Source organism: Pinus tabuliformis, chromosome 3_2, assembly GCF_031772625.1.
Source record: "Pinus tabuliformis cultivar Carrire ecotype Pingquan chromosome 3_2, CPIR1, whole genome shotgun sequence".
In the NCBI taxonomy this organism is placed as follows: domain Eukaryota; kingdom Viridiplantae; phylum Streptophyta; class Pinopsida; order Pinales; family Pinaceae; genus Pinus; species Pinus tabuliformis.
In genome coordinates, this window is record NC_142302.1 from 691,667,022 (window position 1) to 691,680,430 (window position 13,409).

General features: G+C 30.1%; 1 protein-coding gene across 11 annotated transcripts in view; it reads left to right on the forward strand.

The window, feature by feature from the left end:
* Positions 1-9,564, forward strand: part of LOC149182516 (protein VERNALIZATION 1-like) — a 96,800-nt gene extending 87,236 nt beyond the window's left edge. For 6 of the 11 annotated variants that reach the window (XM_089418567.1, XM_089418568.1, XM_089418577.1 and 3 more), the window contains exons 3-8: positions 6,006-6,053; positions 6,173-6,271; positions 6,350-6,391; positions 8,861-8,902; positions 9,001-9,054; positions 9,139-9,564. In XM_089418567.1, the coding sequence (XP_089274693.1) occupies positions 6,006-6,053; positions 6,173-6,271; positions 6,350-6,391; positions 8,861-8,902; positions 9,001-9,054; positions 9,139-9,147 (294 nt within the window). In that variant the 3' untranslated portion in view covers positions 9,148-9,564. Of the gene's footprint in view, positions 1-2,574; positions 2,817-6,005; positions 6,054-6,172; positions 6,272-6,349; positions 6,392-8,860; positions 8,903-9,000; positions 9,055-9,138 lie in introns of those variants that run through there. The other 5 variants (XM_089418571.1, XM_089418572.1, XM_089418573.1 and 2 more) reach the window with 3 other exon arrangements.
* The last annotated feature ends 3,845 nt before the right edge of the window (positions 9,565-13,409 follow it).

A 13,409-nucleotide genomic window follows, 5' to 3' on the forward strand; every position in this document is an offset into this window, starting at 1 on the left:
TGTGTAGTCATATGTGAAAATGAAAGCATAATAGCTACCCCAAGTGCACGATAGATACCCACATCATCATCTTATCAAAGCACAACATCAAGTGAAATGTCAATTCCATCTTCTATAAGCATGAGAAGACATAAATTTAGAAATTTAAGTAAAATTTATGAGCAAAATGAAGTTGACAGTAGTGCAAGTTTGAATTCTTTATTTGCATTATTTTGTCATGTAGATGACCTAATTTATTTTGAAGATGTTGTCAAATAAGAAGAATGGGTTGCATCAATGAATGAAGAAATGGAAGCAATAGAAATTAATGACACATGGGAGTTAGTGGTGCTTCCGAAAGGAAAAGAAGTCATATGTGTCAAATGGGTCTATAATACAAAAAACGTTGCTGCAAGAAAGATAAAAAGGCATAAAGCAAGGTTGGTTTTCAAAGGATACAAGTAGCAGCACAGAAGAGATTATGCAAAGACATTTGTGCTAGTCACAAGAATGGAGACAATATGCATGATATGTCAATAGCTACACAACATAGATGGAAGGTGTACCAAATGGACGCGAAGTCGACATTCTTGAATGGAGTGTTGAAAGATGAAGTAAATGTGGTTCATCCACTTCGTTATGAGGTGCAAGGCCAAAAAGACAAAGCGTCTAGGTTGAAGAAAGCTCTTTGCGGGTTGAAGCAACCACCGTGTACATGGTACAACATGGCAGATGGATACTTGTGGGACAATGGATTTGAAAAACGTAATGGTGAGCCTACTATCTACATAAAAGAGAGTGACAATAAGCTTCTTATTATATTCTTATTTGTAGATGATTTTATTTTCACTCGGAATGGAAACCTCCTCATTTTTTATTTCAAAAAATTCATGAAAAGTGAGTTTGAAATGACAGATTAGGGGTCGTTAAGGTACTTTCTGGGCATAGAAGTCAAGAAAACATAAAATGGGATCTTTATTTCTCAAGCAAAGTATGCCTTAGACGTTTCGAAGAGGTTTAATATGCAGGACAACAAGCCTATGCCAACTCCAACTATCATGGCATTGAAATTAGGAAAAGAATACTGTAACAACAATGTCAATATGAATTTATACAAAAGTATGGTTGATAGTTTGAGGTATTTAAGAACAACTAGGCCAGATATAATGTATGCAGTGAGCTTAGTATCAAGTTTCATGGAGAGAGAAAAGGAGACACATTGGCAAGCAACCAAAAGAATACTATGGTGTGTCAATAGGACAAAGGAATAAGATATTTGTAGAGCACAATAAGTGATTTCAAGTTGGTTGGCTACACTGATAGTGACTGGACAAGAAGTTTTGATTATTGAAAGAGCACATCAGCATATGTATTTGACATGCGTTCAGGAGCCATTTCACAGGCATGCGTTCAGGAGCCATTTCACGGGCTTCCAATAAGAAACTGATAGTAGACAACAAAAGTTGAATATGTTGCTACAACAACAACAAAAACATGGCAAGCAATTAGACAATAATTTACTGTGACAACAATTCAATAATTGCATTGTCCAAGATTTTTTTTTTCCACAAAAGGAGCAAACACATTGACACTAAGTATCATTTTATTAGAGAGTCAATTAACAGTGGAGAAATTTTATTGTATCACTGCTAGTCACATTAGCAGTTCACAGACATCTTCACAAAGCCATTGGTAAGAGATAATTTTGTCCATCTTAAAGATTGTTTAGGCATAGTCAATCAATGATTCTGAATAAGAGGGATTTTTGGAAAATTACTCCCAACTAGCTCATTAAAAAATTGACAAGAACCATTCTCTGAAGTACACAAACAGATCAAGCAAGCAAATTTTGTTGCAGGTTATAGATTTTATTTTGCAGGGAACAAGGACGGGTTCTCCACTCATGTGTACAAAATCCTCCAAGAACAGAGGAAAATCATGGTAGAGTTGGTAAACAAAAATTACCAAAAGCTAAGAGGATGTACTACACAACCAGAGTATTTACAAAGCAACCAAAGTATTTACAAAGCAACATATGGAAACTCAAAATAATTAAGTTCATGAACATGCCCACCCTATGTTGTTTTTCATCTCAGTGTTTTCATATTATTATTACATGAATGTATGTTTTAATATTATGAAAAATAGTTTGAAGTTTTATAGTGGTCGAAGGAGAAAATCATGGAGAAAATTGTGGTGGGCTTATGAAAATAAAAGTTTATTGGTTGTTAAATTATGTTACAACACAAAAACTAGAGAGTAGTTAACGTGTGTAAAATTTCTAATTTTCACTACAATGAATGAGCTGAAGTCTCATCTTTTAGTGTTGCCATTTCTTTTTCTTCCTATGAAATCTAAATACAAAGTATTATCTTTGCAAGCTCAATGAGAGAGACATATTAGTGAATGAGTAGAAGTCTCTGTTTTTAACTTTGTAATTGTTTTTCCTCCAATGAAATCTTAATACAAAGTATTTTGGTTGTTTTTAGTTTTGTAATAGTTTTTTACTGAAATCTCAATACAAAGTATTTTGGTTGTTTTTAGTTTTGTAATTGTTTTTTACTGAAATATTAATACAAAGTATTTTGGTTGCAGTCTCAATGGGAGACATATTTCCAATTTTATTACACATTATTATGCTTACTGTATTTTTATTCTATTATACGATAAATGTCTCAGTTTTTAGCTTTGTAATTGTTTTTTCTCTATAAAATCTTAATACAAAGTATTTTGGCTGCACGCTCAATAATGAGAGCGACATATTTCCAGTTTCACTACACATTATTATGCTTACTTTATTTTTATTCTATTATACTATGAGTTGTTACTGTGTGCTATTACTGTGCATAAATTTTTGGGTTTTACCTTCTGCCTCAAAATAAAACATAGCGCGTAGTTACTCTGCATAAATTTCTGGTTTTTACCTTCTGCCTCAAAATTAAACATAGATAAGACTCGTAAGAAAGACTGATATCATGGTTCGAAAGACACCTCCGATAGTGAAAACTAGTGAAAAAAAGATCGAACTATTGGTAACAATCTATATGCAGACTACCGGGAGAACAACTGAGGTGATTGTGAATGCTATTTCTATGTGACTAATGAAGAAGACTTACCATGTTTCTACAACATTTCAGAAGATCATAGAAGTGATGCTTGCTGCCCAAGGGTAGATATCAAGAGATTGCATTTAGCTTCATCTATTTTCGTAAAATTGTGACTACGGTAAAAGTTGTACTCTGAAGATACAGGTTTTTGTGACGTGTTAATTTAAATCAATGCGCAGTGAACAGAAATAAATTCTAGCTGTGACTGCCATAATTTTTTTAGGTCCACACAGCAGATCCCGCATCCAGATCCTTTGTTCAACAAGCTGCGCTACTGATCAAAATGAAAAAGAAGTGTGATGAATGAATTGTAAGCGCAGTTCACTATGCAAATGTTAATGAACCAGACTGCACAACGTAACTAAGAATCTTGAAACCTTGTAGATTTAACATATGACTTTTAGAATCTCATATTAATCATTACTTTGTTTTATTTCCAACGATGTAGAAATGTATCATCAAATTATTCCAATGTAGAAATGACATTCGTTTCATGCCTATAAAACATGAACATCTCCTTCTTGAACACTCGAACATCCTCTTACAAACATCATCATGCTCAACAATGAAATTACAGCTGCGATGTTCGAAGGCTGCCATTTGCTCAATGATTGTTCTTAGGCTATCACCACTAAATTTAGTTTTCCATTTATCCATCAAGAAATGGATTATTTTAGGCAAAACTAAAATGCTATTTTATTGTTATCCATGCGTTGGTTTAATTATTAGGATTTCCAACATTTCATCTTAAATGTATAATTATAATTTTTTTTACATAGTGAACTTGGGAATGAAAGAGAAAGAGGTTACTCTACATAGGATTAAAAGTCCTCAAATTTGTAGATAAAACAAAGGAATTTCTCTACATAGGATTAAAAGTCCTCAAATTGGTAGATAAAACAAACGATTTTCCAATTATGAGGGGAAGATTGTAATAATTACAAATATTGTGAAATTTCTTGTTTTTCTATATATTCTTTATTAATAATTATTTTTTTTGGTATATTTTAACAATGTTCAGCTTGTATCTAATATTTTGTCTAATTTTTTTTGTTACTTCTTTTTTAGGTCAAGAAAATCCAAATATTAATATAATTTTTAATATAATTTTGTTAACAATAATGTAATACAATTTTCATTAATGTGAACTAGTTTTTAGATACACTCTATATTCATCAATGAGTTGCTTTACAAAATGGTATTTAGTATTAATATGTTTAGTATTGCTATGATAAATTAGATTTGTAGTACGAATAGCACAGTGACTGTTACATAATATATTTATATTGTTTTGTGCTCTTCCAAGCTCACCAAGAAGACCCTTCAATCAAATTGATTTTTTTGCAAGCATGTTACACAACAAAATATTCTATGAAAGTACTGCATAGAGAAGTTGCTTCCTAAGGCTTCAACATCCAACTAATAGAACCTCTTGCAAGAGTAATGAAATATCATGAAATATAACTTCCCTTGGCCAAATCATCAAGAAATTCAAAATCAACATAGTTACATATAGAATCACTTCTACCATTAAAGGTGATGAAGTAACCACTTGTGAAACTTAGATATTGAAGTGCCCAATTCAATATATTGCAATGTTTTTTCTGCATTTTCCATATATTTGCTAAAAACATCCACTGCATGTGAAATATCTTGTTTGGTATATCATCATATACATCATAATTCCTAGTGCATTAGCATAAAATACATGAGATACATAATTTTTTTTCCTTGATACTAGGACATAAACATAAATAAAACTTTAAATGGAATGTGAAAGGAATATTTATAGGTTTCACATTAGTCATTGGGAATTTTACATATATATTCTCAAGATACTTTTGTTGTGAAAACATGAGTTTACTATTTTCTTCATGTATGTGCATTTCAATGCCCAAGATTTATTTTTATGCTCATAGATCATTCATATCAAAGGTCCTAATAATATGAGCCATCAAATTGTTTATTGTGTACATGATTTTGCTTGCAACAACCATATCGTAAACATATAATATGAATATAATGAATATATCATTCAAACGTTTGAAATAAACACAATGGTCATAGTTAATTCTCGTGTGATTATACCTCGTCATGAAAGAGTCGAACTTCATGTACCATTGCCTAGTGAAATTTTCTGGGCATACAATGACTTCTTAAACTTTAAAACTGATACTCTTTTGTAATGTTGCACAAAACCATATGGTTTTTCCATATATATATCATCATCAAAATATCGATGTGGAAATGTTTTTTTAACATATAATTTCTTTAAATTCAAATCAAGAAACTAATGCGAACAAAATACAAATAGATACCATTTTAATAACAAGAAAAATGATTTCATAGAAATATATACCTTCCATTTGGGAGTAAAAGTTTTCATGAGAATATATGTCTTCCATCTAAGAGTCACCTTTTTTCACTAGTTCTATTTTATACCTCTTAATATTATTGGAAATATCTTTTTTCAATTTTATATACCCATTTACATCAAACAACATTTATATATCTACGAAGTTCTACCAGCTCGCAAGTTTTATTTTTGCCAAAGGAATATTTTTTTCCATTCATAACCACCTTACATTTAGCATTATTAATATCATTTATTTCTTCTTAATAATAAAAAGATTCCCTATTGTGACTAATCAAAGAAGCCAATGAAGTAAAATCGATACTTTTAGGTGAATTTCTTCTTTATATACATCTTCTTAGTGTTGGTTATGTAATTTCCACATTTTTCTAAATATCATCATTTACTTTTATGTAAAATACTATTTTTTAATTAAAATATATTTTTTTATTTAATATAATATTTAAAAAAATCAATACCTTTTTTAACCTATCACTAAATAATGTTTTACCATCTATGAAAATTGTACTCACAAATATACAAAATGTGAATTTGATGTGTTACAGTTACAGAAGTTGCATGAAAAGATGAATATGTTGGAAAAAAGAAACAAGGTAAGACGATATAGAGGGTTATACTTGTTTACTGTTTCATCATTTATATGAAATGCTATACAAAATTTTTAATTTATTTTATTTTTTTTGTGTCTTCCCTTTTGATTTTTATGAGCAAGAACATGGTTGGTGAAAATTTGGAGTCATTAACGGTCAAAGAATTGCAACAACTTGAAAAGCAATTACTTAAAAGCATAAGAAGGATTTCTGATAGAAAGGTAAATAAATTTAAATGTAATTTGTATTTTTCATTAAATTATAATTGAAATTAATTTAATAATTTTTGTTTGCTGCAGATGAAAGTATTTTCCCAGAGTTCCAAATTATTACTACACAAGGTACATCCAATATTTCTTTTCTTTTTTTTATGGAGAATGATGAATTTGTGATAAAAAACATAAAAACATGGATTAAACCATCTAACATAATTCATCTAAAAATTATAGTATTTATCAACCATAGGTCTAGAAATTACAAGTTCTCATTTATATAGCATGTAAAGATGCACATAATCAAAATAACATCGAGTAGAATTCGTCTTTGACTGGAAAATACGTCAACAAATAGGCTTTGGATGACCTCTAACATCCAAAAAAATCATGCTACAACAAATACCTACATATCATCAAAATCATTGGCTATCTCAGGATCTTTTTCATGGATATCACCCTCCAAGCGTTAACATAAGATAGAAAAAACGTATAATGTGAAGTCAACATTCAATTTGAGTGACACGTAAATTTTTAGTAGGGTCATGATAAAGGTGTCTTAAAACCAATGTCACTAATACGAGTTCTATACCCTAGTACATGAAAAAATCAAATTGAAATATTGCAATCCCCAATCCTCAAATATTCCATTGGATTTTAAGTGAGAGCTAAAATTCTACATTCTCCATATGAAATGTAATAAGGCTGGAACACTTTCAAATATCATGAGTCATTTCATGGTAATGTTAAAAGTTGAAGCAAAATGATCAAAATAAAATACAAAGGAGAATGTCACTTTTAGTTAAACATAACCATGAATTGCATATCAATACTAGGGCCATAGGTTTGAATATTTAGCTATTATGGACCTAATATTACCATAGTGTTTTCTTTCTCCCTCCCACTCTCGATACTCCCACAATACTCCTAAACCTCCATTTCTCCATCCCACTTGTTTTTGTCTCCATGTGCCAATGTATTGTATAAACAATATCTTATAATACACATATTGCTATACAACATATAAAAACCCTTTAACCCCTTATTATATGCTCAATATATTATTTCATTTTTCCTCATTTTTTATCTATGAATATGAATGAACATGATATGATATTTCTTTGTGAGTGTATCTCCCATGATTAGAGTGGAAGGTCTTGAGTTTGAATCACACCTCACTAATGCTTAGGGGAGATTCTTGGACATTGGATAAACCAATGCTCGTAGTGTGTGTTGTGACATGTGGTTAACCACCTCTCATGGATTCTTCAACTGTGGCGATGCCTCCTTTACCAACACCTCCCATTTTGGTGTGAAGGCAATTATGATTCCAACATTTTATATTAACTTTATAGAAATAAAATAATTTAAAGTTAAAAAAATACTTCTATTTATATTATAGTCATTTCAATATAAAACTTGAATAAAATATTTAAATATTCATATATATAAATATATGGACACAAATATGAAGATAAATTATGTATGTGTTGGTGTATGTTAATGTTAACCCTAGGAACAAGAAATGAAAAGTAAAATAGTTTAGCTAGTTCTCATTAAGAATGAAATTTGTAAGTTATTGAATTTAAAAAAAATTCAAACAATTACACGATGAAATATAGAATATGGAAAATACTGAAAATATAATTGAAAATAAAAAAATACACGTGTGAGAGAGAGAACCACTACAGATCCATCTTAACAATAGATTAGATTTATTGAGCTTCGTAGATCCATGGTTAAGATTGGATAATTAATAAACAATTCAATGCATAACAAAATTATTAAAGAATAATTGACTTTCAACCTCTCATCATTTTAATTCTACTATTATTAGTTATAAATAATTTTAAATAATTAAAATATATTACAAAATTTTCTAATTTATTTAGTTATTTATTATATATTTAGGTTGAGTCTAAGCCATTGTCATCTTAACTAAAATTTATTTCAAATATTTTTTTATATATATGATTATTTTCAAAAGTATGGATAATTTCATTAACATGATATAAATTTATTTTGGTTATTAGTAATACAATATATATTAGGTATCATTTTCAGGATTCAACTGCATTAAGTAAGTAGTACCAGGACTTCTCGGGAGGTCACCCATCCCAGATTGGCTTTGGCTCAAGCGCCCTTAACTGTGGAGTTTTCCCCACAATCAAGCCCACTTAGCTTGATAAGTCTCATTACGACAACTAGTTTAGAATATGTCTCCTCAAGATCAAACCTCACGCGAGTGGTTGTGCCTTGTGCTAGGGGCAGAAGAGGGTTGGTGTGACCCAGGGCTTTAACAACTTAAATACCTCTCCGTGGCGGCTCCTCAAGCCACATGTCAAACATAGAAGATATAGACAACTTAACAAACAAAAGAATTAATACAATATATATTATTTATTTATTTAATAAATTATATATATAATAAATTAAATGTATGAAAGCTTTCATGGTATAGGTCTATTATTTATTTGTTTAATAAATTATATATATAAAATAAAAAATAGAAATATAAACAACATGTTATTGATGATAATAATATAATCCATCCTTATACACACTAATCATTTTTGTGGTTTGTCATTGCGGTTATAGGTACGCTGTTTGGAAAATGAGAAAACTGAACTTCTTACAAAGGTGCTCTTTTATTAAACTCGAAATTAAGTGAAGATGCATATCTTTTTTGGTTATGATCTCGATATGCTGATCTACATAACGTGATGGCTGTGTCGCAGTTGGGTACTAGAGGACATTCCTCCACTTCAGGAGCAGAGTTGTCCAGCGATGAGGTATGCTAATCACCGCCTCTCTATCTTTCCGTCTATCTTTATGCTATTTTAGTACTAATTAGGGAAAAGATTTCCTCATGATAGCTTGTTTAGCGGTCGCTGTGACGAGAGCAGAGATGGCCACTCCTCCAGCGAGTTGTCATAATCCGACAGTACTGCTATATATTAGTAGATAAATCTCTCTTTCCCGATCTATCCACTATATATCTCTGCTGCTCCAGGGATATAGCATTAAAATAAATCAATAACGAACAAAACTTGAATGCACTATGAGGATCATATATTTATTTTTACTTTTGAAACACATCATCGGCAGTTTAGCCTCTTATTGACTTATTGCTGCGATACCACTTCCAAACCTTTCGGAATGCATATTAATTTGTGAAGAAATGGCATGCCACGATTGCAACACCGAATCGCCTTTTATATGTGAATATAATTAAAAATCACATGGGATGATTGCAACAACGAGTTGCCTTTTATGGGTGAATATAATTACTTTATTTCTGATGCTCAGTTTTGTTTGTTGCCCTATTTCAAATTTATATTCCGATAGAGTTTATAAATACTTCCAAATAAATATTAAAATTTTAAAAGAAAATATTTTGGTTAGTTAAAATGTAAGTTGATTATATTTTAAAAAATCATAATTTCTAAAATATAAACCTATGTAATATTACAATTTAAATTATATAATTTAAATTTTTACTCGAATATTTAAATTTTTGATTGTAACAGATTTTTGAATAAAGTAAATATGTATGAAAAATAAAATTTAACATTATAGAATTTAAAGATATTAAATTTTAGTTATATTAATTAGTATTTTAGAATAGCGATATAGGTATAATCTTGATTTTTTTATATTTTAATATTTTTCATATAAAAAAATTATTATAAATTTTTAATTGTACCCATAAGTGTCTCTACTTTGGAACATGGTTTTTAAATTAAGATTAAAAAAATAGAATTAAAATGTAAAATTATAAAAAATATGATTAGAAACTATGATTAAAGAAGAAGATTAAAATGCAAAAGAATCATTGTTATAAAAAAATGTATTAAAATACACTTTAATGTAAGTGATGCTAAATCTATCAATGTTAATCAACTACATAACTCATATGATTGTACTAGTAAAATTATATCCAAATCAAAAATATTGGCTAGTATATAAATAATAACATCTACTACCTATGATGCTCAAGTTAAGTTTCATGTCCTTCATGATGGGTGAAATGCTTACTCCATGTGTCGAACATTTCACAAAATACACATAGGAATATTCAAAATGTATTTGTCTAATCTATATCCAAATTAAAAATACTCCTTAACCTATTAAGAATAACATCAATTAGTTAGTTAACATTGAAATGTCTTTGGAGTTTATTGTTGATGTTTTAATCACCATTTGCTAATTCATAGTTATTAAATCATTTTATATAATTTAAAAATTATTTAATAGATTTAAGATTAAAATTAAAAGTTAAAAATAAAAAAATATTTAATAAAAAATTAATTTAAAGTAAAATTTGTTGAATGTTAAATGTTATAAATTAATTTTTTTTTACGTAGATAAACATGTTTATTTATATATATTTTTAATAAAACTGAATATAGCTTGGGTAGCGTTTATAAAAAGAATATATTTCTACTCATTGTCACATATAAATGAAGCATATTAAACTATAAACCTAATACATGTACATATACATGTTTATAATCGTAAGAAAGCCTCAAATAACCTAGTAACCAACGCATTCAAAGAAAATATGACGCATCATCATATTTTAAGAAATAGGATTTCATTTTAGCTTGTAAGTGAAGAAAAAATATGTTAATGGTTTGGAAAGTCATATGTCCTATTGTATTGAGCACATATACATATTTATAATGGTAAGAAAGCCTCGAATAAGCTAGTAACCAATGCATTCATGAGAACCATGAAAAATTAGAATAATGGCTAAATAAGAGAATATGTTTTATAGGAGATTTTTGCATTTAGGAGATTCATTATTCATTGAAAGTACGTGCAAGATTAAGGTCCCAACTAAGTAACTAGAAATAATGACATTAAATAAAACGAGTTTTCCTTGACCATTATTATTAACATGATCAGCTATGCTATTAAATGAATAGACATTGATGTCCTTGGTATATTGTTTTTTCTTAGCTATAAAGTAAAATGACATATTTTTAATCTCTTAATTAATATGTATATAGAAAGATGCTTAAATAAATATTATATTATCAAAGTGTGAGAGATGTAACAAAATAGATAATCAATAGTATTTGTAAAAATTATTATAGTAATCTTTTCATGAGTGTTTTTATTACAAAGTGTGGAAGAATTTCATTAAAAATAGATGTCACTATAGTTTATGGAGATGGATTTTTGAAATGTAAATCTACCATCTTATGATATTTCCAGTTCAATTTTCATTTGAAATAAAATTTCTTTATAGAACAAAGGATCTAATGATCTACAAAGTACATAGTTGGATTTTATTACTAATTAGTAAATATTTTTCTTTCATTATAAGTTCAATGTAGATGTAATGTACCTCTATGGCCTACCTGGAAAAATATCCCCTAACCCCATAATCTTTTTGAATTTTTTTTAATATAGATAAGTTTCCATGTTTCTCTCTCTTAGACGGACTGCTACATCATATCGAAGGAGAAACCTTATACCATAGACACATTATTTCACCTTCTTTGAAGAATCCTATAAACATAACCACAACTTGGAAGGAAGGAGGAGCCATAACATGCAAGCATCAAGCCTCCTATGACATGCATGGTATTGATATCCTCAACCCTTAGATATAAAGATAGAAATTACTTCCTAACTTCTCTACCTGCCTCTATATCTCATGCCAATAACTTGCCTGAACACTAATAAATATTGATTACCATATGCATGCATAAACTTTATAAAATCCATTAACACATACAATCACATGCAACACCTTCATCACATTCAGTCTTTAATCACATTGTTCATATGTGTTTTCATCCACTTAATATGCCCTACCGCTACATAGGGATGCAATATGAACACATGCATAATAAGAACCCATCATTTTCATCATAAAGATTACTCGTAAGCAATAAACATAATGAAAATCGAATGTTATTGAGTATACAGGTAGTAGATAATTTGACCATCATAGACTATTTAGTTAAATGCATTATACCATCTGATCCACATGTAGCCACCACTAGAGAGTTTATATAGCATTAAATACATGTACGATCCTTCACTAACAAAATGATGATCACCTTTAGATTCATTGGATATTTCATTCATCCACATGCATAATAATGAGATTAATTACATGAATATAGATAGAATCATCAATAGATATCTTATGCAATACAAGTACATAAGTGGAATACGTCAATGGATGCATCTCAACTTATAGTTGTTGGGTTGTGTTATACTCCTTCCACGACTAGCCCACGTAGTTAATAGGGGGATTAGAAGGGGGGCAGAGCCCCGCCCTCTTCATTGTGCTAATTGCATAGCGGGGGGGTCACAGGGGGTTTGAGGGGTGCAGTTAAATCCACTCTATGGGGTCCGAGGTAGTGCCCTAGAAAATTTTGGTTTTGGAAGCTATATTAGGTTGGGCGGACCCACCTATGGTTTTCTGCATGATTTTCTCACATGTTTTTAGACGCGATGGTTTTCGGTCGATGTTATTAGATGCGTGGGCATGTATAAATATGTATTATAACATTGAAAGGAACATAATGAAAAATCAAGCTGGTAGTTCCAGTTTTAGGATCCACGGGAAAATATCTGTGTATATGTGTTTTATGTGTTATGCTCTCGCATTGTTTATCTTATGTGTTTTAGAATTCGTATGCATGTAATTTCTGTATGGTGTTAAAACCTAAATTTGGTATTAGAGTTGTTTTGGCTTCAAGGGGACGCCTTTGTTGTTGAGGGCTTTTGCTCAGGCCTGTGGTAGACCCTGTTCAGTGGGAGTTCTGAGAGATCGATTCTGGTGGTGAAAGAAGATGGCGAGCAGTGGAATGATAAAGATTGAGAAATTTAATGGTCAGAGTTTTCAGTTGTTGAAACTGAAGATAGAGGATCTGTTGGTGGATAAAGATCAGTGGATCGCGGTAGATCTGGGTACTAAACCAAAGGGAGTATCCGATAAAGAATGGAAGAAGTTGGATTGGAAGGCAAAGAGCACAATATGATTGTGTGTCTTAGATTTACTATTGCTGAATGTATCAGGGGAAGCTACAGCGAATGCTTTGTGGGACAAGTTAGGGACTTTATACCAATTTAAGTCTCTGGTGAATAAACTGTTCCTACAGAAAAAGCTATATAACCCGAG